Here is a 26,223-nt window from a genome sequence, read left to right on the forward strand (position 1 = left end):
CGCTGACGCGGCCCCAGGGCTTCTCGGCGGCTGGGAACATACACGTGTCGGTGTCAGAGCACGCCGTCGACCCGGGACCACCGGAGATAGGCGGTTCTCCGCCTGTTGGATATGGGTGCCGTGACGGTGAGGTTACCGCTGTTGCTGTCTCGCGTGGCTGCTCTCTTGCCTTTTATCTTTCTAATTTCTGTGATTATTATAGTTTATCTGGCTACGTGTGGGTAATGCTAGCCTTTAGTTTTTACATTATTTATTTTATTCTTTGCTTTTCCTTTGTCTTGTTGGCTTGAAAGAGGGCCAATCTAATCATTGGCTGTACAGTTGCGTTGTTGGGTGGGGATAGGGAACAGTAGCACCTAACGCCAACAAAAATCGATTGCATTCTTTATTACGATCACAAATTAATCATCCTATAAAAAATCAAAATTATTTTTAACCGAAGAGGAGGATATACATTTTCTTATGTCCATAGATTGTCATTATGTGATTCAAGATTATATTAATTTTCTATCAAAAAATAAATTATTTTGACTATTTTTTGATTTTTTATTATGGTATTTGGATCTCAGTTAAGATTAATAGTTTAACTAATATTTCATTAAGTTATGAATTAAAATATTGGATAAAAGTAAATCTCAAGATATGAGTATAAAATTTTCAAATTGTTAGATATAAATATAATTTATTTCTAATTTTTAAAGCTTAGTCTTCTCTCATTTGTATTGGAGTAGTCTTACCGTGAGACAAGGATACTTGGTCAAAATTTTGATTTATTTTTATGCCTATCATTTATGGAAACGTCAAATTGCCATAAATGATGTGATTTATGGACTAAGATGGTTTTGACCACCACAATGATATATCATTTTGATATCTTAATGACAAATTAACTTAGAGATTCTATATGTTACTTAGATTAATGCAACTAAAATATGTGTGTATATAATATTTCAGTATATACTAGAAAATATGCTTTTACCAATGACTATAATTTGGCTTGTTTTTTTGTTTCTTTTGCTTTGGAAGTGAGAGGTCTCAAATTTAAATTTGGATGATAGTCAATAATCAGCATATTCTCAAAAATATGAAAAATATCTTTCAAAATATCCTCTAATATGCACGATTACTTTTTAATGAGAGAATTTGAAACTATACTAGTAGAGACATAAAAACATTTTTTATAGTAAAGAATAATTTATTCTGATAACTCATACATTTAAAAAAATTAAAAAATAATTCTGAAATACTTTTCTCACCTAAACAAGTCTGTGATTTCATAATCGATTTCTAGATATCCAATAATTTTAGTATATATAGATAAACTTGATGGATGCTTAAAATAAGTAAAGGTAGTATGATGTCCTTCCCTTCCAAGTTGCAATATAAATATAGAAGGCACCCACGCGCCTGCCCATGGCAATATAATTGAACTAGATGGAGACCTCCACTGACTAATGGAAGGTCTCCACGTGTGAAACCAACACTTCCCACAATTAGCTCCCATTTCTTATAAGATTTATTGATTTTTGCTATTCTAATACAATCTCATGTTGCTGTTCAACTGTGTGACAAAATTAAGTCCGAGTTTGCTTCAAAATCCATGGACCGGTTTCAAACAACACTGCCAATAAAAGCCTGCCAGTATTTTTGTGGTATGTCTCATCTCCAATGATGAACATGTGCTTAAACTATATATTTGTCGTTGGATGCATATTATTAGCAAGTTAAAAGTACTATGACACAAGTATAAAAAAGGATGCGTGATGGAGATTCCTTTTATTAAGGGAGGGAAAGAAAAATATTCACAGGTCCCCCTCATATTGCTGTTATCCTTGTTCTATTAATGAAAGCAAGTAAATAATTAATAACAATTGTAGAGTGGCAACAATTAATTCACAAGTGGATTTATTACACATCTAGGAACAACAGCTTACATTGGCATCCTGATGAAAAAAATGAGATTAAAACTACAAATCTTCTATTATCATTTAAAAAATAGAAGAAACAAAGAAGAGAAAGAGATCGGAAAACTTAAAAAATTCCAACTATTCTTCAGAAAAAGATCGGAAGACTTCAAAATTCTCCAGTGATTTCCTCTTCCTTCTCTTCTTTCTCCTTTCTTTTCACAATTCCAATCTGTGCTTATATATTGGTGTAGTCTTTACAAGGCATACTTTTCCCTTCTTTTCCTCGGTTTAGAACTGCTGCTGTAACCAAGTATCCTCCACGCTCCACAAACTCTCTCCCCATGCGCCCTGCTCGAAGTCCGGTAACCCCTGGTTACTGTTACCGCCCGGGCTGAGCAGCGACTCCGGCCACCACCCACCGATCTGAACGTCTGGAATCCCGTCACCGTTCCTATTTTCACCTCCCTGCATGCCGCCGTAGCACTCCGAGAAGCAGTCGGAGATCCGAGGTGACGAGAACTGCATACCGACCGAGTCCAACGACGACCCGGCGGCACTGGATGTCTCTGGGCTTAGCTTCACTTGCCCGGCCTCGCTGCCCGGCTCAGCCGGCTGCTCACTGCCGGCCATCGGGACACTAGCATTCTGGTAGATGGCTGCCGGAGAGCTGCCGGAGGCTGCCCGGATTCTTTCAACGAGGCGAGGCATCCATAGGTATCGCATGACGTCTTTGAACTGCTTGCTGTTAACGTCGCATTGGAGCTGCTTTGCATGTTTTTGCACCCTGGTCCTCCAGTAGTTCTTTATTTCATTATCGGTCCTCCCCGGCAGCTGTTGCGCGATCTTGGACCACCTGTTACAAGACCCAAAACGACTCGCTAAGGACTAGAATGTAAGAATAATTCAATGACGGAGGGCATTTTTGTAAGATTTCCTACCGGTTTCCCCATCGAGAGTGGAGCTCGAGGATTAGGAGCTGCTCTTCGGGGGTGATGTTACCGCGCCGGACATCCGGGCGGAGATAGTTGAGCCATCGGAGCCGGCAGCTCTTCCCTGTTCTTTTCAGTCCTGTTTTGTAGAATTAATAGGAGAGGAAGAAGAATAAAAGGTAATAGAGATAAAGAAACATTAGAAAAAAATAAGCTGGGGGAATTAAAAAAATATATTTCTATCGTTGTGGTCTCAAAATTACTCTTTAAACTTATATCGTCATACTCTGCTCTGTCCTCCTTTAAATAATATAAAAAACCTGGACTGAATTAAATCCGTTACCTGCGCAACGAGCAAGACAATTCCATCGGCCCTCGCCATGGGCGGCGATATAATTCATGAGTACGAGGTCTTCATCCACAGTCCAAGGTCCTCTTCTTAAATCCATGTCCTCTTCAGTTGGTGGGTTGGCAGAGCTCCAAGTCCTTCCATGGACCCCTACTCCTAGTCCCCTCCCCATCTCCATAGCTTCTTCTCTGTCTTCTTCTTGTATCAAGATAGACAACTACAGAGAAAGTTAGATGAGGAGTTTGGTAGATAGAGAGAGAGGGGGGGGAGAGACCTGGGAGATGGATTGAGATGGGATTGGACTAATAGATGAAAAGGGTGGGGGGAGGGAGGTGGCAGGGGCTTTTATAGAGGGTTTTAGGAAAAAAAAGAGAGACGTGCAAGGGGGCACGCCGCAATGGGATTTTGGCTTAGTTTAAACTCTCTAAAGCCTAAAGTGGTGGGGGTTTAAGATGTTAATTAAATAAAACAGCGTGACAAAGCCTGTGAAGTTTGACTATTCCGACCACCCTCCTCTGTCTTCTTCTGTCCTGTTCTCTTCTATGTGGTGGTTTTGTCTCTTATTTGGACTTCTCTTGCTGTCAAAGTGGTTTGTCTATGGGTAGAAGGGTAGACTCGGTTTGGCATTTTTTTTTTTTTTTTCCTGAATGTAGATATTTTGTGGCCGCAGCAGACGCCGGAGGAGCCTGAGCTTGAGATGGGTGGTTTGCACTGCTGGAGTTGAAAAAATTGGGGACGATGCATTAGGATATGTTGTGATTGGCTTGCATAATTGTTTTGGGATTTTAATGACGGGTTGGTCTTCGCATGACACAGATTTAGTCTACTTGTTATCCGTTTTTTAATCGTTTAAAGATTTTTCTACTGTGTAGATGCAAGTTGTTTGATGAGACAAGATGGTCCTTCTAAAGAGTAGCATGATTGCTATATGTTTGTATTGGAGACTTGATTACAGGATAAGATGTAAGAGTATCAACTAGTTTAGTTGGTAAAATTATTGGTCAGTAATATTAGTGACTTGGGTTTAAATCTCATGTTAATCCAATTTTGGCTAAAATTTCTCCTGACTAGATTAAATTCTTCAAGCAAATGGTAAGGGGGATATATTGTCACTTGGGGGCGCCAATAGTCTGTTTTAGGTTATGCATGGGTGCAGTAATTTAGATTTAAACATTTAGAGCCTAAATGCGTTTGGAGTACTAGCCCATAATTTGGAAATAATATATGATGTTAGGGGGTTTGTTGGAAGTAAGCCTGCACGGTGCCTATGAATCAAGAATTCTAGTGGATACCTTTCAAGTGCTCATGCACGCCCACATGCGTATGAGAGAGAGAGAGAGAGAGAGAGAGAGAGATCTCAAATAATATGTAGTCTAAAGGCATACTTATAAATCAATTTAGAATTTTAGATAATCTCTCAAAAATTGCCTTTCTACCGATAAGATTTTTAATATAATTTTTTGAAATAAGTGGTGATAGCACTGCCAAATTATGGATAAGTGGTGATAGCACTGTCAAATTATGGAGAAATTATTAATTGAATCAGATCCATTAACTTAGTAATGGATCAGTCTAAATGCAAAGCAACGCATACAGGTATAGAGAAAAAAAAAAAAAAGAAAATAAAGCAATATAGGTGATATATATATATATATTGCTTTGCAGTTGAATTGCTCCATTATAGAGCTAGTAGATCTAATTTAACCAACAATTTTTTCAAATTGTGACCATCTTGATACGATAATGTTATCAGTAGGATACATCCGTCACAAATGAAGAAATTATTTTTGACATATTAAAATTTGAAGAAAAGAAAATCTTTTACAGGTCAGGGATTCTTAAAAATAAGTCATTCAATATAGCTAAAGGAACTTGATTAAAGTGGAGTGCAGTTATATGTTGCTTAAGCAACTCACTTTAGCCAAAAAGAAGTTCATTGTGCCTATTGTTGATTGCTAGTTGACACAATTTCTTTGGTTGACTAACTAACATGGCCACTTGCATCCTCATTTTGGGCAATCAAGCAGAAATATTCTTGTTCTTGACCAAAATAAGGGGAGAAAAAAAATACACCTCAAACTTTGCTAAGATGAGAGGAGTAGCTTCAAATAATTTCTCATCCCTGTTAAATACTCAATGACTACATCTCTTAGCTGATTCTATGCCACCCATGCTTATTTCATTGAACAAAATACATGCATCTAGAGCATTGCCAAAGAACATCGCCAGCGAAGACTTGGCAATGCTTAACAAAGACTTGGCAATGCTACTCTGAGATGCCTAATTTTGATTAAATTAGAGGCAATGTTCTCCGAGATGCAGTCATTGAAATCGGCAAATATTATAATAATCCCAAGTTCACACGTAAAAAAACTATCCCATAATTAGGTTAATAACACGATTTCCATAATTGATATCGTGACATTCTTGGATGGCCTCATTCTCTCTCTCTCTCTCTTCTTTTTTTAATATTTTAGTGGTGGAGGAATATGATGAATATGGCCCTGAAGTCTTATCTCCATCTCTCCGAACTCCTGTCATCTGAGTCATGTGGGAGAAAAAGTAGTGAGAGCTGCGGAAAGGTGAAGTCTGCAAACAAGCAAAGCTAAGGACCCTTCCCTTGGGGTCAAACAAAGGGGGCCCAATGCCATGCTTCAAAACCAATGTACTTCCAAAAGGGAGCACATTGGGAAGCTAATTAGTTCTTGTAGGGTTAAAACCAAATAGGAGTCGACTAGTAGTAAAATATGGGATTGATGAGTAGATGTGTGCGTGAGAGAGTTTTCTCTCTTGGCTTTTGCTTGGAGTTTGATGGCGTCGTACATTTTGGCATTAGTTTAGCTAAAAGTGGGGGACATGAGATTAGAGAAGGAAAGAAAAAAAAGAAAAAAAAGAGGGATGCATGGGTGGATGCGTGTCTAATTAGGCATCACAGGGGGCCTTTTTTTTTCTTTTTTTTTGTTGTTAGTACCAAAAGATTCAAAGATAGTATGGATGGTGGCATCCAAAAGAGCCTCTTGAGTAAATGTTGGAAGAAAATTTAGTACATTAGATATCAAATCAGATAGCTGTTCAGGTTGAGATATCTAATTTTTGTATGAGTTTATTGACAGGATTGATGGCACTCTCGTTGCTATTAGTTTAAAAAAAAAAAATTACTATTAATTTCAAACAAAACCTCCTGAGTAAACTTTGAAGATAATTTAGTACATTAGATATCAAATCAAGTAGCTGTTCAGGGTGACATTGTTAAATCTTGTGTCATTCTACTGACATGATTGATGTCACTCTCGTTGTTATTATTAAAAAATAACTTTACTGTAGATCTTATTAAATTAATTTCCAAAAGAATCTCTTGAGCAAATTTTCGAAGATAATTTAGTACACGAGATATCAAATCAGGTAGCAGGCTGACATGGCTAATTTTTTTGTCGTTCTATTGACATGATTGATGGCACCGTCGTTGTTATTTTTAGAAAACTCTTTATTAATTAAATTACTTTTTATATAGATATAATCAATTATTAGAAAACACCGTTAAAGTTTGTCCCCAGAAAAAAATCATTCCAGGATATAAAAAATAGCAAGTCTTGAGCAACTGAAATATGTATATTAAATTTATATAAAGACTTAGAACTACTAGTTTGGTTCAAAGAAGCAACTTCCAATTATCAGGATGGCTTCCCTTAGTCACTCGAAGACAAACAATAAAAAAAAAACTAATATTACACTATAAATTAAAAAAATTATTATATTATGAATATAAACTAGCTTCACGATAGCAGCTCAATAGTAATGAACTTAAGCTCTCTCTCAATGGTCAATATTCGAATCTCAAGTAAATACCAAAGTGAAATGATCCGAGACGATCATTGTTGGTGATTTTGGCACGAGAAAAATTGAGAGTTGTTGCCTGAGAAGGAATCTCGTCAGAGAGATTGCTGCATCGATCTTCCTCCTCTTTCCATTATTATGTATCAAAAAAAAAAAAAAAAAAAAACTAGCTTCATATAAAAATAAAATATATAAAAATTATTATCTAACATTATTTAATGACTCAACAAAATCGATATATTAATTAATACCCTTCTAGCAAGGCATGATCCCTGCATCCTTATCCCGATGCAAATAAAGAATGATGACATACTTCATGTTCACTTATAGATAAGCATTAGGCTAAAAATTCACTAGATTTTTGAGAACTATATAATTATATGAGAGAGAATAACTGCACTATGATTATCAAGATATATGCCAAAGGCTTTCTCTTTCTTTATTCCCTTGATCAATGCATTAGGATATGCATGCCTAATTGAAAAGTTATCTCACATTGGAACAAGGCCAACTAGATGGACCTTAAGCCACATGATGCTCATTCTAAATGTGGGCAGATTATTTGATGTTGTGCTTTCATTCGCTCGGGCATATTCTGCACATAATTAAGTATGGAAATGTAATAGCTTGAAGCCTCCCATATTGCAAACATGGATTAAAAACCGAATTTGTGGTCCTTGAAGGGGAAGGGCATAAACAAAAGCACATCCTATTTTTTCTCTCTCCTTTTCCTTCGCTGCCAAAGAAAAAAAGAGATGGGCATCCACACATGGTCATTTCATGACATACAAAAAGAGAACATAATATAAATCTCAAAGCATGCCCTCCTTGTTCTTATTGCGATGTCGACCTCATAATGGCTTCTTAAACATCAAATTGAGCACCCACTTAGCAGCACTTCAGCTATTTGATTATAATACTTCGGGTGTAGGTGAGAAAACCTTCACTCTAGATGAAGCAATTGGAGGCATGTGGCACAAAGTAATTGTGTGGAGGACAACTTTTAAGGAGGCATAAGTTGCTAAAGTCTATGTTGTTCTATTGTTGATGGCTAATAACATTATGATGGCTAAAGCATATGAAACGTAAGTATTCCGTCCAATGCGAGGACGGTGGGCCATGGAGAAGAGTTTTCTTCTTTGTTTTTGGGTAAATAAAGATTAAAGAGGTTTCTTTTTTTAGATGGTCCTTTAAAAAAGGCTATACGTGGGGTGGTGAGATGCACGTGTTCACTTAATTGAGGATGTCGACAGCCATACGTGACCACACGGCTTATATTTTATAATATCAAAAGTTTGATTTATAGAAATTACTCTAAATCCAAATCCTAATATACATCCAATCACTTTCTCACGTATTCTACTAAAATATATTATTTTACTCTTAGACTAGTTTCGTCTAGTTTACTCTTAATACTATTAAACAAAAAAAGAATATATTATATCCTAATGCGACACAAGCATGCTTACAATTTTGGGAAGCTAACTTTTGAGATATTTTATGGAAGCTAATCTAGACTTCCATTGTGCCAAATTTTTCAATACATTTCATTAAAATGAACTGTTTTCACTCCTTGATCAGTTTACCTACTTTGCTCCTCTTAATGCTGCAAAGAGAGGGATAGTTTCTTGCTTGACCGATCTTGCAATATGACAAATGAAATTCTTCCAATCATTCTTCATTAGAATTTATGTACATTGGTAGTTTGTTAGTCTAAGTCATGTCATTAAAGAAATGAGTGACCATAGGTTTGCCACGCCAGTAAGTATCATTACACTCTTATTTTAATTTGTAATTAATCAATTTAATAATAACCCTCTCTTTGATCCTTCTCGAATGGGACAAAGGTTTAGTTGGTTACGGTAGAAAGGGGTGTTAAAGAGAATGAGATGCATCACCAAATTAATAATTAAGACCAAGGGTTTTGTTCCATCCTAATCTAGACATTCTAGAAGGGGCATCCCCCTCCCTCTGGTACTCTATAGAGGGAACTGGTGGTTTTAAAGACAAGCCTAGCTTTTCTTTTTAATAATGGCATAAAGGATAAACAAGGTCCTAAAAAGGAACCCAAGATATAGTTGTATCAGATAATTCTTTATACATCACACCCGGTGTATGAAAAATATACCATCTCATTTAATTGGATCACGTAGTTATCACTTTTCAACATATATTTAATATCTGTAGTTTTATTTTTGTTTAAAATTTTAAATAACAAAAATATTTCTTTTTTTTAAAAAAATTATGATATTCTATGGTTATATTATACCATCCTGTGACTATACACAGAAAGTCATAATTTATGTGCAGAAAGTTATCATTTGACTGCAGAATGTCATAAAGAAAAAAGAGATATTTTCGTTATTTAAAAATTTTATAAATTTTTAATGATGAAAATATTTTTTTTTAAATTTTTTTTTAAAAAAATATGATATTCTATATGTAAGAAATTTTAATTTGATTGCAGAATGTCATAATATTGTCATAAAATATCATAAATTTAAAAAAATATATTTTTATTATAAAAATTTTAAATAAAAAAATAAAATTATATTTAATAGATATAAAAAAATGATGGTTACGTGGCCCATCCAAATGAAATGGTATATTATTTCTGCACCGCAAGCGGTATATAAAGGATTTCTCTAGCTGTGTCCCGTAGGGTTAACTTACCCTCCTTTCTTTAACCAAAGCACTCTCGGCTGCTGCTGGTCTCGACTTCAGACCCGCCGGCGGTAAAAGGTAACTAATTTTTATTGGACGAAATTACCACGAGCGAAGTGAGTAGGTGTGAAAGCGAAGGACGCGGGACGGAAGGGTAATTTCGTTAAAAACCAAGCCCGTGTTTTCTGGAAGGGGGGTGGGGGGTGGCGATGGCATCCCCTTTGGTCTGCTCTGCTTTTAGACTGGGGGTTTTTCTGAGCTGAAGCGTCTTTGACCCGATCTCTTTTTGGATGATATTTGTTGTTTACTTCTTCATTTCCTTCAGTCTTTTGACCTCCAAATGCTCATAGTTGATGAAACATGGATTTGTTGGATTAATACCAATGCATCTACTCGTGCAAATTCTACTAGTTAGACTAAAATTAGATCCCACTTTTGACCACAATGCACCCTAATTCAAACCTATAAGGTTTTTTCTTGGGCTTGGATTCAAACCTATATGTTTTGGTATCCAATTTGGAAGACTGGAGAGCATTGGGATTAAAAGAGTTTGAAGCAAAAGGATGTTACCACCCAAAAAAAAAAGTCAGTAGATTTTGAAGTCAGCATTTGAGTTCAAGACGTAATGACCGACATTCCATAGAATTTGTGACATCTATAACTGTTGAATGTGTGAATGATAACTTAGGTGCTACGACAGCAACGACATGATATTGCAGTTATGCAACTATAAATTCTCTCTAATCTCACTATATTCACTTTCGTCGCACCCTCTTACTAATGACGATTGTCTGATGAGGAGCTATTGAAGATATGAGATTGATAAATAGAAAGCATTTAGCTCGATTTTTTTTTTTCCCAATTGGCAGTTTTCTCATTGTCAAATGTCATTAGAAGAGGATAGCAAATACTCTGACATGATTAATGACTTTTAAGAGGTAATGCCACAATATTAACCAAAACTTTTTTTAAAGCAAGTCTAGTTTGACGCCGATTTAGGCTATGGAATTTTTTTGTTTTAGTACTATCTTTAGTTATATGCGCACGATGTGCTGGACTTTGGTCGGCGATGGTGCTTTGAAGCCATCCTAGACCTATAGGAAACGTAATCTAACTGTAAGAAGATTCGTGTTCATCACTTTGAAGGACCATCAATTGTTTGACGATAAACATATAGTTGGAGTTTTGTATACATTTTGAAATAGCTAGTCACATTTCGTATTCCCCTAGCATCATACATGCAAGTCAATCTGGACCACCAATGGGAGAATAAGCAAGAAGACATGTGATGCAGGTGGGTCGTATTAGCTATTCAGGTACCCATGGTTGTTAAAAACTTAACCAAGAAGGGAAGGGGATTTCGACTTGTCCGAGTAGAAGCCGACTAGTGAGTTTGCAGGACATACGACTTCTTATAAAAGGAAAATGATACCCACCACTCATTTTTGTTATTTGTTATGTCAAGATATTATTTGTGCTTGTTATGATAGATGTACCATTGGCATTCCTCTAGATTTCCATGGTCGACTCATGCATATTTAAAATATCTTAAGACTGGTTCACGAGAGGAAGAGAGGAAAACCATGACTAACAGAAAAATAGAGAAAAATCTCATATTTGATAGAAGTTTTAAAAGAAAAGAGATAGAAAAATTATATTTTTATAGGAATAAGATTCTCATATTTTATTGAAAAAAAAAATTCACATAAAAAAAATCCAATTCCCATTGTTGAAAATTGAAGGTTTTTTTTTCAAATATGCCATTGAGCTTTTAAATAGAATGAAATAAAATATTTTTTTTATTAAGAACATAATAGATATTTTATACAACTGTTTTAAAAAAATAGATGCTTAACCAAACATAAGTCATTCCATCGCAATGGCTGTTCGACACATGTTCCAAAAGACGAACAATGCCACGGATTGAATTGCTTCTTTTGTGATCGACCACATTAGAGATTGGACTTGACATCAAGATGATGACTGACTTACATGATATTTTGTATTCTAATCTTTTGAGTTGCACCAGCATTAGATTGATGTGATCGTCTGTTTGCAATAAAAAAAAATATAAATCATTGTGGCATATGCCATTTTTTTATGATCAATCAAATATGCAACAATCATTTTTTCAGACATCATAAATTCAAACATCAGCTTCTTAAGAAAAATATTTCAATGACGAAAAATTTCTAGTGGCCTCAAACTAAGGTATCCATATTTAGATGTGAACTAAAAAAAAAAAAGGGGGGGTGGGGACCAATTTGTGGTGCTAATTTGTTAGCTAAATCTAGCAGGCACGTATACGTGGAGTGGCGAACCGGATGACTTGAGCCACCAAATTAAAGGGCCACAAAGAACGGTGCAAGATTTCTCCCTCACGCCAATCAACAAAAGCTTCTTTTCCATGGCCAAAAATGGTACAAGTAAGACTACACAATTTCCGTGTGCAAGCTGCACAGGGGAGCACGCAACTTAAGGTACGATTATTCCATGTGCAGCCGCCAAAGCAACCTCGATAATGAGGGCCACCATCACCGCCCCACGGGCTTTCTGGCTTAGAATTATCCATAGAACAAATTTAGAATATAAAGTTTAAGATTATTTTCCTTTCAAAAAAAAAAAAAAAAGAAGAAGGTTTTCAGTCTTTGTTTTATATCATAAAGCCTTTTCGTAAGCTTTATTTCAGTAAACAACCTCCTAACTTCAATGTAAACATGCTAAGGTCAGATCTTAAAAAACAAACAAGCCGATATATATATATATATATATATATATATATATATATATATATATATATATATATATATATATATATATATATATATAATATATATATATATATATATATATATATATATATATATATATATATATATATATATATATATATATATATATATATATATATATATATATATATTCTATTGATTGTTTCTAGTTTTTAATTTAATCTTCGTCGGAGAGAAGCAGCGGCGCCTAATTAGATTGGCTTTTTCAATCAGTGCAAAAGTTTTAGCGGCGGACTCATCTAAATTATATATGTCAACGATGGGTTGATATTTTTATTTCACATAATTTTAGATATAATGATCCGAGTCATGCTACACTCAAACTTAGATTGTTGCAAACTAAGTTTTGGAGATGTTCCACTAACTGATCAACTAATTACATATAAAAGTAAATTTTATTGAGATTATTAAATGGAGCTAGATGGTCATCCTTCCTTTGAATGTTTAAAATAGTGGGTTCCACAATGGAAAGGGCTTTATGTATATGTTTTTGAAAATGATGAGCTCCGTTATAAGTCCACAAAGTATATTAAGGGTTCCATTGGAAATAGGGAAGAATAGAAAAGAAAGAAAGAAAATGCAGCTTCAACCTACAAAGTTGCCAAATTAAAATTGTGTTGATGACACCCAAGTTTGTCCCTGTGTTAGCTGTTGTCCTTGTTTGCTGCTACACAAAGGCCAAACGTGACTCTTTTGGTCTCCGATTCACCATTCTCCTATCTACAAATGGAGGGTGTTCATACTGCTTTAACAAAAGGAGGGGTTCATGTACCAAAAAGAATAATAGGAGGGGGTTTTTTAACGGAGCATGTTGTGGCACCACTAGGCAAGGGTTATGATAAGCTTACTAGTTTAATTAGATGATTGTACCATGATTAAAACATGGCCCTGTTGTCCCTCTCCTGAGCTAGTATCAATGGAGAAGGAAAGCAAAATTAAAGATGAGGAAGAACAACAATCCTTCTCACTCCCCACTACACCATTTTTTATCCACACTAACACTCAACCTCTCTCAATAGCATGTCCTAGTCAGAGTTGCAACAGTTATGTGAGAATCCTCCTCTGGCCCCTAACATGTATCCATTTGTTCACTCGAGGCACCGCCATGTGTCACCAAGGGCAAGTCAGGTGGTCAAGTGTAAGAAAGAAGTTCTATGAGAGTGACTCCCAACTAAGTCAGTTCATTGGCAAGCGATGAATTGTTAGGACCTAATAAATTTGCTTCTTATAGCTTTGGATCTCTAATTTTTAGTCTTTCGATGAGTGTCAAAGTCCAAGAGGTAGATGGAGCAAAGAATATTGCATAGTTTCCACATGGATGATGTCTTTGCAATCTTTTCTCTTCTTAGCTGCCACCACCACCATCGTTGGCCATTCAACGATTTTATACATGTATTTCCCTTTTTCTCGATAACAAGAAGGTACGATTCATATTCATGTGGTTCGTTCAACGACGATAAGAATGATAGAGAAGATGATCCAAGTTGCAAATGTAGCCTTAGTGGAAGTGAAAAGCTAAGATGGTGATGTATGGGATAGAATTCAAAGAGGATGCTAAGTTGAAATGAGGAAGGGGAGCCTGAAAAGTTCGAGTTCCTAGATGTCTAGGTGCAATGGCATCTGTCACAATTTAGGTGCAACTTTCCAGTGGGACCTCCTTTTAGAATCTTCTAGTTTTGGGCATACTGGACCTTCGATGACACCACATCATGGATGTTCATGACATGTCATGCCATAGCACCTACCATGTATCCATTTTACAGTCAATTCCTTGTTGCAATTGCTAGTGCCAATATCAATGTATACCAAGGTCATCCATCCCATAATTGATTAAACAACAAATTTTTGAATCTTATGTGTCCATACTCACTCAAACTGAGCCATGGTGACTTCAACACAGTTTGAAGGTCATCCTAAAGTCATTTTTGAGTCGCTATCTTGGGACCCTGAAGGTGATGGAAGAGATTAAAACAGGTGCTGTTAAGTGGGGCTTATCCATGGAGATGTGGGGAAATGGAGCACTGTATCTTTGGAATGCGTCAACTTGCACCATTGCAAAGATCAGCTACAAGTGACATTGGAATTGACTGTTCTCCAATACCATGCATACATGTTGGAACTGAAGTCACTCTCCAAACTGTTTTACTTACAGAAGACGTGTCGATATTGAATTGGAGGAAAAGCATTCCAATTTGATTTAGACAGGTGGAAAGCTGAACCAAAAACAAAAAAAAAAAACCATAAAAAATGAACTCGTAGATCATGTTATAGATACGTCAACAGGAGGGTGCCAAGTGAAGGCTAATGATAGAGATCATGCTTTAAGTAGAAGAAGCAAACAATCACTGGGTGACAGCACAAAAGGGTGGTGGTGGTGAGCTTACATTTGAAGTGAACAGTCCCTTCCTGCCTTTTGAAATCTGTTCATATCTCTGAATACCATTGTATTCTATCGGATTGGTAAAGATAGCGTGAGAAATGGACTATAGCTTGCACGGTTCCTTCACGAAAACAATATTTTCTGGTCTCTTTTGTAGCATAACTGGGAAAATAGGTAGGTAACGGGCTAATCGCAGCACCCTAAATTAGAGGTGAGACTTTCAAAAGGGTTGCAGTCAAGCAGGTCTGATACTCCACAACACAATCTATTGTTTTAATTTAAAAACAAACACCGAATGGTCATGACTTCATTGTATTGGCATCATGATAACAGTAATATTGGATGAATAATTTAAGGAAACAATGATTTCATCATTTTCTTCCCCATTATCACAGCCCTTCTGAGTGGAGGATTGCTACGAAATGACCTCACATTCATGATTGAAACCAAATGGATGACCTTAAGAAATGCAACTAGTATATTAATTAATTTAACCTAATCTTGAAACATCTACAATGGTCATTATGTAACTCCTGTGAAGGTATGATAATGGGATGTAGGCGGGGCTGCTCGTGGTTAAAAGCCTTTTGTTTATATTCCTTTTTTATTTTTAATTTTTGATATCATTATTTTCAACCTCTTTCTAACAATTCTTGAAAACCAGGTGTGTGAATTCTTTTGCTCCATGCATTTGATATATTCTCCCATTTGTACTCATAGTTAATCTTTAATTAGTAGAAATGCAAATAGACAACATCCCGATTCAATGGAACGCTAGAGATGTCCTAGAGAGAATGGGGCAAAAATCTGGAACCCTGTATATTTGTAATTAACCACCTAAAACCATTGACCACCTTTTCTCAACTTGCCCACGTTTCTACTTAATTTGGATGGTTATTTGCTTAGCACTTGGAGTTCTACAGCCACAATCTTTATTTGGTAATCTTTCCACAACATGGATTCATCGAAACTTCTCAAGAAATATTCAGAATTATATCCTAATGTTGATGGTGGCAATTGTCTGGCAATGCTGGAAGGAAAGGAACGCCATTCTATTTCTCAACAACCACACGGTCTTCTCCTTGATTGTCTGAACTTGCTCACTTAGCTACCGTGTGAGTAAAGATAAAAGTAGTGTACAGACTTTGGGTAAATACCAAAATTTTTTGTGGGATGGCCTCACCAGCTCGGTTGTTCTTGTTTTCCCTCTCTCTCTCCTACTACTGCATCTCTTGCTTTGTTAGTGAAGCTGTCCTCTGTTTCTTTACCTCCTCGTGCAATACCTCTGTTTTTTAATAAAGTTGAATGGCTTTTTTGCCTCCCTCAACCCTCAAAAGATAAAAAAAAAAGGGCAAGTAGATTGCTACGACAAATATGTCTCGAATCCAACTCATGTCCAAAGTTATGAATACACCAATTTAGTAGGCTTACAGCCCAGTAAATGCCCAAGATAATAGTCTTTATGTCGGTGCATTTTCAACTTTTCAACATCCACCAAGGCTGTAAATCACAAATATAAACATCATAAACTTAAATCCTCTAATTTCTGACCCCTTATAACGACTGAAAGGGAAGCATCTAAAAGTTACTCCAGAAATACATCATTCCAAACATAAGGTAACTACCGGTATTAAAACTAACATACTCATATAGCACAATCAAATCCAAGCAATCTTCCACTCGAAGCACAAGACGCGTTCATGCCATAGATATGTCATTTGGGGATTCACAAACATCAAATGGATCACTGTAATAAGTGACATCAAACGGGATTAAAAATCTTATGCATTTATTGTACAAGGTGAGAAGTCAGATCAAAGATGCTCGGAAAAAGGCGTGCACATCAGCCTAATTAAGATTCGTTGCTCTGGGTTGAAGGGTCCTCTACATTCATATTGTATGCACTATGCTAATATCCTACATAGAACGAACACATCATGAATCAAAATACACGGTAACCAAAACACAAGAATTTTCTCAATATGATAATCTTATACTGTGCCCTTTATTACTCCTATGTAATCTCACACAACGCTGAAAGCTGATTGTATTGTCGAACTAAAATGTGATGCAATTGTCTGAGAAGCAAATTGCTGGATCTGTTTCTTGGCATCTGCAGCCCACAAGGAAAAGTAAATATCAGTCATACAGAAGGTACTTGCTGCATATAAACAAATGCGCAATTTCCAACCAGAAAGAATATGGAAAAATTCAGGACAACAGCACACACTGTTAATAAAACCGCAAATTATAACTATGCATCATTGAGGGAAAAAAAAAAACACTAACAAATAGGAATAAATTGGAAAACCGGATTTCCACAAAGCATAAGTGTTGGATCTTGGAATCACTGCAAATTACATTAGACACAAAGCACATGGAGGAAGATTTTTGGGAAAGGTCAACTGGAGGATCGGACACAGTTTCAGTTCTCGATGGTAACTTTTTTGTAGGACATTTCCCATCATGTCTCACCTAGATAAGTAAATATTTTAAGTTTTGTAATTTGTTATTCTTTATGTATAATATGATAGATTAGTGATCATAAACAAGAGGCATTACACCAACAAAAAATCAATGTATCATCCAGGAAGTATTGTTAGCATTCCTTCCACTTGCAGCAGCCCACCTCAAACACTATGAACTTTTGCTTGACTATACCTGTAGAACTGTGACACTGGATTGCTCTACCAAATCCAGATCTGGCCATCACTGTATCCAAAAGAGAAAAACCTTTTTTCATCTAGTAACAACAATAAGGAAAAGCCCACCAAATTCTTTCGTTTCTCTGGTCAAGATTGCATGAACCTTTTGGTCAAGGAAAAGAAAAGCAAGAAAAGAAGAAAATGAAACACACGTCCATGGCATGGGCATTCCCTGTAGATGTATAGAATTGAAAATTGATTCTAACTTGGTTAACCTATGTGGTGGTGTGTAGTCATCTTTTCACTTTAACCAGATATTGACACCTTGACCATTTGATTCACTTCATAATATTTTGAAATCAGGAAAAACCTCCATTCAATGTTTCAATGGTCACCAATGATCAAATTCAGACAAACTATTTGTAACAGGCCTAGGGATTGCCCAGTCTTCAGTTGACTAAGACTTTGACCAAACCTATTAACATAAGAAGTCCAGATTTAACCACTGCATGTACCCCAACCATCTCAAAAAACATCAGACCCTATTGAAAGCTTACCACCATTGAACATCAAAAAATCATCAATAAAAAGTTTTTCATGTTCACGTGTTACCATAACAGAATTATCACTTAAATGTCCAAAACTAAATACTTTTTGAGAACAGACATTACTAGGAAGAAATCATGGTGGGGTACAAGAGACCTATATTACCAAAAACTCATTGGATTAATGGAAGTTAGTCTGAGGGACATCAAGAAGTATACAAATCTTAGATACAAATGTTGAAGAATGACTGTTAATTCATATACTCCCAAACAATTGGAAGGCGTTAGCTCCTTTATGCTAGGAGATGAATTCTAGGTCTTTGCCTTGTTCAAAGGGTCATGCACTACCATTAACAGATGTAGCTATAACCCAACATTTAGCTAATGGAGTAACAATCTATCATCATTCTAATTACAGCTCAAAACTAATAGCAAAATGCAGTTTTCTCAGCTCTTAAATCTCTTGATGATGTTAAATGCTGACAATACAGCATATGGAAAGTTATGCCAGACTAACCCATCCCCCACCACCTCCCCCCCCCCCCCCCCAAAAAAAAAAAAAGGAAAAAAAGAAAGAAAGATACTCAGGCTAGCAGAGAAGTTTGGGTCAGCAAATGTAGAAAAGCTCAAAAGAGTCGGAGATAGCATGAGATTGAACAACAACCTTTACGGCATTTTGTGAAGCCAACAATGTTTGCAATGCTGAGGCTCAAACAAACTCCAATAACTAGTAGATAATCTGCTTGAAACCTTAGAAGTGAGAATATCCCAAGGAAAATCCATGCAACAGCCTGCATCAATAAGAAACACCCTCTCTCAGAAGTCAGAATTTATTATAAAATGTCCTGATAAAGTTAAGTTACCCATAATGCATATATACTTCATGCATCTTTTTACTGCTATGGCAGTGTTGTTGGAAAATGATGAATTTGAGATGGGTGATAATAAAGGTAAAAAGAAAAATACAAAAAAAAAAAAAAAGGAATGGGGAAATGCATGCCTTAGACTGATAGACGAGATTACAGAAAAATAATAATAGGGTATCAAGCACAATAAGTAAAAGAATTAAACAACACAACATTATGCGGATGACTAACAAATCTGCCACCCCAGCTAGGTTTTCACTTGTTAGTAATAAACCTTACAAAATGAAAATGGAATAGGGGAAAGAAGAGATCTAGGATGCCGCAACCAACATCAACATGTTGTGTGGTCCACTTTCCTGATCAATATTTTCATTCTTGCTCTTAAGCATGAAGTATATGGCCTTCTTAGTGAGCCTAACCAACCCTTGACTAGCCCACAGCCCACCTCCATACTACCATTGTCCTAGGAGCACAAGTTAAGCTTTGAAAACTTGTCCAATCCATGGGGAGCAGTCCATCAGGGGCCTAAATCTTAACACAACCCATTTTTATATATGAATTAGCCATAGGCAACCCATAACTCCCCCGATTATGAAAAGTCCGCATTTAGATCCTTTTAGTTTGGGATGGTTGAGCAGCTTGGCAGGTCCAGGTCAGAAATTACTAAACTAAGTAATAGCAAGTAGAGTCTCCTAGGTCGCTGAAATACCTAACGGGAACATGGCTTGATACAAGAAAACAACCAATGCTCATAGGCAAATTACGATATGCATGGCAAAGTAGTGCTTCCTAAGTAGTCAAAAAGAGAATAAGAAAATGTGAGAATTATAGTTGTGATCCTTGCATGTAATTCTAATACAAGATGCTTTATTAGACTAGATAATGCAGAGGGTACACCAACATTCACTATCAATCTTTTGGTTAAAAAGCAGATCTTCTTCTTTTAAGGACTCGTTTGGTTCGCGGGAAGTGGAGGGGGGAAAGGCAATTCCTGAGAAGTAGATAGAGGACCTCTTATTTGATTGAAGTTTTAAGAGGAGAGAATGAAAAAAGCTCTTCCCATGGGAAGTGAAAACCCATGGAGGAGGTGGGTTTTCGCACTTCCCATGGGATAGGAAGTGGTGGTGCTTTTTTCTTATTCAAAATATCCTTTAAGATTTACGACTAAGATTTTGCAAAATATCATGGATGGTTAGAATGAAATAGTAAATAGTGATAATATAATATTATATTAATATTATACTATTTATTATATTTTAATATTTATACCAAAGTTCGCCATCTCGGTACCAAACCCCGTATTGGTAAAATTCTGCTATAATGTTGGTACGTGATTCGGTATAGTACGGTAGTGTCAGTACGCTCCGAGACAGCGTACTAGTATAAGACTGATATGGTACAATACGATATTCCATGATTTATACTAATATAATATTTTTATTAATATCAATATATTATTTATATTATTATATTAATATTCATATTAATATAAATATATATAATATTATATTTATTAAGATATTAATAAATTTATTATATTAAAATATTAATATTGTATTAACATAATATAATATATATTAATATTATATTAATACAATAAATTATTATGATCTAATATTATATTATAACATATTAACATTATTTTTATATTAATATAAATATAATATTACTATTTATATAAAGTTTAGAAGAAAAGTATATGGTTTTATATCTATTAAGGATATAATAGATTTTTCTGCACGATGTTTTCAGCAAAATGAGTGCTCAATCAAACATAAGCTACTTTTCAATAAATCACTTTTCCAATGATTAACCAAACATATCAAATTTCTATTCCCAGAAAATAACTTCTTCTTGAAAGAAAGTTCTTTCCGTAAACCAAACGAGTCCTAAGTGATAAAAGATGCATGCTATAATTGCTTGAGCAATTGATGGTTGTGATAAGCAATATCCAGAAGGGGAACACAAAAAAGAATCACATAAAAAGCATCTCCTTTGCTTTAGGATAACAACAAAATCCAATAGAATAGTACATGTTGGTTGCATGGTTAGAAACTAATGAAAGGATTTCAACGATATGGAAGATAGGTCGACAAATCCTACTAATGGTTTGCGTTTGGATTGTCTTTTGGTGATAAAGACTGATGTCTATGCACACAATTTGGACTAAAAGGTCCATATGATAGTAAACTCGTGTAGTGTGAGGTGCATAAGCACTTCAATAGGTCCACAATATATCTACAGCAGTATTAGATACATTCATACATACATATATATATGTATGTATGTATGCATATGCATATGCATATGTGTGTGTGTTGGGGGGGTTTGGCTGGGGGCTAGTGAATGTTGCTTCTTCCCCTTCCTCATCCAAGTGATGGGCTAGGAGGGAAGGAACATTCCATGCATGGAAATGATAGAAAAGTATGTATGTGTATGTGTTGTTGTGGGGAGGGGGAGGTGTTGCGCTAGTGAATGCTGCTTCCTCCCCTTCCTCATCCGAGTGATGGGCTAGGAGGGAAGGAGCATTCCATGAATGAAATGATAGAACAGAACGTACGTGTGTGTGTGGGGGGGGGGGGGTTGCTAGTGAATGATGCTTCTTGCCCTTCCTCATTCGAGTGATTGGCTAGGAGGGAAGGAACATTCCATGCATAGAATGACAAACCAGAATGAGTGTGCATGCGTATGAAAGATCCATATGATATTAAACTTGTGTAGTGCGAAGTGCATAAGCACTTCAATAGGTCCACAATAGATCTACAGTAGTATTAGATACATAGATACATACATAAATATGAATGTATGTATGCATATGTATATACGTATGCAGGTATATGTGTGTGTGTGAATGCTGCTTCTTCCCCTTCCTCATCCGAGTGATGGGCTAGGAGGAAAGAAGCATTCCATGCACGGAATGATAGAACAGAACATGCGTGTGAGGGGGTTGGGGGCGGGGGGGCACTGGTTTGCTAGTGAATGCTGCTTCTTCCCCTTCCTTATCTGAGTGATGGGCTAGGAGGGAAGGAACATTCCATGCATGGAATGATAGAACAGAATGTATGTGTGTGTATGGGGCTAGTGGACGCTGCTTCTTCCCCTTCCTCATCCGGATGATGGGCTAAGAGGGAAGGAACATTCCATGCATGGAATAATAGAATAGAATGACTACCAACTACTTGGGTTGGGTGGCTCAATGATACAGGGAAGGGAAAACAAAGTGGTGGTTTAGGGAGCCAAATACATGAATTAAGCTATATTGTAAAACCCCCACTGCTTGACTGCTTCACTGCAAAAGTTCAGTTGTTAGTGCCTCTTGTGATAGAGATCTTTGAGGGGAACCGAGGCTGCTGGAAGTGGTTAGTTAATCAACTTGCTTGCAAAGCAGCATGAAAACGTTATATATGTGTGTGTGTGTGTGCACGCATATGGGCGCATGTGCGTGCGTGTGAGATAAAAGATTGATGTTTATGCACACCATTTAGACTTAAAGGTCCATATGATATTAGACTTGTGTAGTGTGAGGTGTGTAAGCACTTCAATAAGTCCACAATAGATCTACAGCAGTATTAGATACATATATACATATATATGTATGTATGCATGCATATGTGTGTGTACATATACATATACATACATACATACATACATATATCCATCCGTCCGTCCGTCTCTCTCTCTATCTATTTATCTGTCTGTCTGTCCGTCCGTCCGTCTATCTCTATCTGTCTGTCTATTTGTCTATCTCTCTATCTCTTTGTCTATATACATATATATATATATATATATATATATATATATATATAGAGAGAGAGAGAGAGAGAGTATACATGTACTAGTAAAAAAATGCATGTGCAAATGCATGTAAAATGAAAACCTTAAAAAGGGCAAAATAAAATAATTCTAAGGCTTATCCAAGAATGGAAAATTATTGTACTTCTTTTCATTATAAAACAACAATGACAAGTATCATTGAATTTTTTTTATTACATGTCATACCAATTGTTTTCTGAGGTTGTCTTCTAACAGGATCAGCTAAGATGATGCCGTCAACAGAGATTTCCTGAACAGCTTGCTACATTGACAGACTTTAAGAGATCCAAAGTTGATTATCTTGTTATAATGACTGTAATTTATTTAGAGTACAGTTTAAGTCCATTTGAAATGAAAATGTAGTTTGTATTTCAGCCTAGGCCTACCTATACATGGTGGACTCTAAGATTTGGAAGCGTATCTATCACACCTCCCTCCCCCCCCAACAACCCCCCCACCCCAATGTAAGGCTTCTTATACAATCATTAGGAAGCAACATTAATGAGAAGCCTTAAAGACCAAAGGTCCACAAGTGACACCAAATTTTGTAATATGTACTGCTGCACCATAACATTATATACATATTTATATTGTGTAAAGAGATTTTTTTTGCCATTTTGGTGTGTTAGTTGAACTCCTACTTGAATTTTACGAGAGCAAGGTTCAAACATTTTCTATCAGTAATTTTTTGCTTGAAAAGGGTCCATTTAGGTTCTACTAACTCAGATTCAAGTTTATGAGATTTGCCGGAATGTTAAATCTCAATTCAACACTTCTACCCACAAATGTCTTATTGATTGTGTCCAAGTTGGACCACATACATCTATCCATGGCCAAGTCCATGGTCGTTTACTTTCTAGCCCCCGAGGGCTAAAACATCTTTTTAGTACTCATTTAGCTCGCAGGAAGAATTTTTCTTTCCTAAAATGCTGTTCCTGGGAAGCTGATTCCTGTGAATATGATACATGCGAAAATAGATTTGGCATATTTGTTTGACCATGGGAAAGTGGCTTATTTCAGAATGGCTTATGTCTCATTAAGCATCCACTTTTTTGAAAAACTATACAAAATACGATTATACCTTTAATACAAGGAAAATCCTTACCCTATTCTACACATCACCATTGTTTGCAAATAAAAATATGATGGTTAAAGGTATTTTTGGCCATAGATCATGGTAGAAGAGGATTTGAGGTGTTATGATGGACAATGTTTATTTCATTTCAGCCGTATGTCTTTTGATGGCTTATGAGGATATTTTTGGAAAAAAAAGGAGCCTCCAATTCCTATCCCATGGGAAAGCCAAAAACCCATGTCCTACATGAGTTTTCTTTCCAATCAAACATAAAGAATTCTATTCCCATAGGAACACCCTTTTCCAATATCTTTCTTTGGAAAACTCCAACCAAACAAGAGAGAGATTTTTCCACTTCCTGTTGACCATACTTTCCCTGGTCCACTTCTCGTGAACCAAATAAGTCCTTAATGTTTGATCCTTTGCCATGGAATGGACCAGAACTAAATCCTTTGGCATACAATGTGTTATTGGCAACAAATCTTATCCACAGACAGCACCAATCTGAACCAATAACCATGTTTTTGATGAAAGAGGAGGGACAAAGCCCGGCTACATTCAAGAAGAGTATAGGCAGCATGTCCCTATTCAACTGAATCTGGCAAAGTTGAAGCTTAGTTGAGTTGAATGGAAGGGATCCATCAAGAATTCCACTCAAGCCTTGAATAGGAGAATGTAAAGAGTCATGAAGATAAGTCAAGAGACTACTGATATGGCCAGTTGAATTTTAAAGATATCCTGTATTATTGTCCAGATGGCCAGGATTGATTTGAAAAGAACTAAGAGCTCTTATCATTTCTTGACAGAAATTTTGGGTGCACTCATATATAGCATATATATGCATATATTTACATGGATATAGGTAATATAGAAATATATATATATACACATATATATACGTAAATATACATAGATAATGTGCGTGTGTATATACATCCATATAAATATTCAACATATCCATGCTATATACATGTCTAATCCTAATGATAATGGTTAAAAACATTCTTACACTGCATTTTAATTGTCAAATTTCCAAGTACTTATGAATCCACTTAATAACTTGTAAGAAGTGACAATTCCTGTATGGGAATATGACAATTAGTAACTCCATAAAAGGAATTCTTGCACATCAGTGCAACAATAGTTCTTTCTAGTTAGAGATGAAAACCATTTGAAATAACGAACACAGAATTTATTATGAATTTATATTCCTCAAAATAGCTTACCGTGAGATAAAGAGTCCACCAAAAGAGCCACGAGTCCTTCTTATTCATGCGAGCAAGAGACTGAACAAATAGGAAAATTAAAAGCATGAGAAGCGTGGAACTTTAAGTCAACACAAGAGAAAATAGACCTATCAAACAACTCCTAATCCAAACTTGTGCCAAGATAAAATTATGAACCTCTTGATCCAAGCATTCGAACTTCCACACACTCTCTCCTTGCTCATTTATCTCATTCCACCATCTCAGCCCAACCAATATCCGTCCACTGACATTCTTGACAACCCAAAAATCAAGAGCAGCAAGAAGAACGGTAACCACGAAAATGATTACAAAACTATCAATGAAAATAGCTGAGAGTATATAGAACGCCAATGCTGCAGCCTATCAACATCAAAAGACAACAAATCAGATTGAAAAAAAAAAAAAAAGATCGCAAATGAAAAAAGATAGGCGTTCCTGGCGAAACAACAAACCTTGAAGAGAACATGGAAAAAACACGTCTTTGGGTTGGCATAGTTTTCCACTGGAGGCTGCAAACAAAAATCGCACACGGCTCATACAGAGGCAAATTGCTAACCAAAAATCGCTGAAATGAATTGAACCCCATCAACATTTTGATATTAAAGAACTCGAAAAATCTAATTCCGTCGCTGAAATATGGCACGTCTTTGAATCGTAATCACACAAAAACGGATCCTAATCATTTTATGATACTAGATCCAAGAATCAAGAACCAAAATTCCACCCAAATTTTGAAGCAAAAAATTATGGTAATCGAATTTAAAAATCCAGATCCGGTTAAATCACGTCGCCAAAACCCTAGCGCTAATCGATTCGAGATGGTGGGAATAAATTGGTGGTGCCTAAATCCAAGAGACGTAATCGGTGCATCGAATCCATTAATCGAAGCGGAGTAATTGGAGGGCTTGGTAGAGGGATAACCTGGAGTCGATCCATCTGGAGACGAGAGCGCTTCCGAATTTCTCACCGAGATCTGTTGGAATTCGTCTCCAGTCTCATAAGGGAATGGGAGGGTGTCGATAGCTCTCCTTCGTCCGTCCCTCTGCGACTTCCAATTTATACAAAAGAACGGACCGGCGGTCTAACGAGCTTAATACTCCCCCGAATTGGACATTAAATGACTAAACTGCCCTTCATAGTATCCGGTTCGACCTGAGCCGGTTTTAACGCGATCTCG

At 36.3% G+C, this 26,223-nt stretch overlaps 2 protein-coding genes across 2 annotated transcripts; both read right to left on the reverse strand.

The window, feature by feature from the left end:
• Positions 1 to 1,879: 1,879 nt before the first annotated feature.
• On the reverse strand, positions 1,880 to 3,413 carry LOC105057307 (transcription factor MYB108). The gene is made up of 3 exons (XM_010939890.4): positions 3,180 to 3,413; positions 2,846 to 2,975; positions 1,880 to 2,760 (listed from the first exon to the last, which is right to left on the reverse strand). Exons 1-3 carry the CDS (start codon positions 3,361 to 3,363, stop codon positions 2,196 to 2,198), a joined length of 879 nt encoding a protein of 292 aa, XP_010938192.1. The 5' UTR covers positions 3,364 to 3,413; the 3' UTR covers positions 1,880 to 2,195.
• Positions 3,414 to 16,624: 13,211 nt separating this feature from the next.
• LOC105057306 (Golgi apparatus membrane protein-like protein ECHIDNA) lies at positions 16,625 to 26,100 on the reverse strand. Its single transcript, XM_010939889.3, has 6 exons — positions 25,968 to 26,100; positions 25,499 to 25,555; positions 25,203 to 25,406; positions 25,026 to 25,085; positions 18,710 to 18,836; positions 16,625 to 16,968 (listed from the first exon to the last, which is right to left on the reverse strand). Exons 1-6 carry the CDS (start codon positions 25,980 to 25,982, stop codon positions 16,880 to 16,882), a joined length of 552 nt encoding a protein of 183 aa, XP_010938191.1. The 5' UTR covers positions 25,983 to 26,100; the 3' UTR covers positions 16,625 to 16,879.
• Between the last annotated feature and the right edge of the window lie 123 nt (positions 26,101 to 26,223).

This window comes from Elaeis guineensis, chromosome 14 (genome assembly GCF_000442705.2).
Source record: "Elaeis guineensis isolate ETL-2024a chromosome 14, EG11, whole genome shotgun sequence".
Lineage (NCBI taxonomy): Eukaryota > Viridiplantae > Streptophyta > Magnoliopsida > Arecales > Arecaceae > Elaeis > Elaeis guineensis.

Coding starts and splice junctions, on each gene's coding strand:
- LOC105057306 (XM_010939889.3), bottom strand. Junction 25,407..25,498: donor TTTTCCATGTTCTCTTCAAG/GTTTGTTGTTTC, acceptor TGATGTTGATAG/GCTGCAGCATTGGCGTTCTA. Junction 16,969..18,709: donor CTTCACAAAATGCCGTAAAG/GTTGTTGTTCAA, acceptor TGTGGGCTGCAG/ATGCCAAGAAACAGATCCAG.
- LOC105057307 (XM_010939890.4), bottom strand. CDS start 3,363: ATGGAGATGGGGAGGGGACTAGGAGTAGGGGTCCATGGAAGGACTTGG. Junction 2,976..3,179: donor TTGTCTTGCTCGTTGCGCAG/GTAACGGATTTA, acceptor TCTACAAAACAG/GACTGAAAAGAACAGGGAAG. Junction 2,761..2,845: donor CACTCTCGATGGGGAAACCG/GTAGGAAATCTT, acceptor GTCTTGTAACAG/GTGGTCCAAGATCGCGCAAC.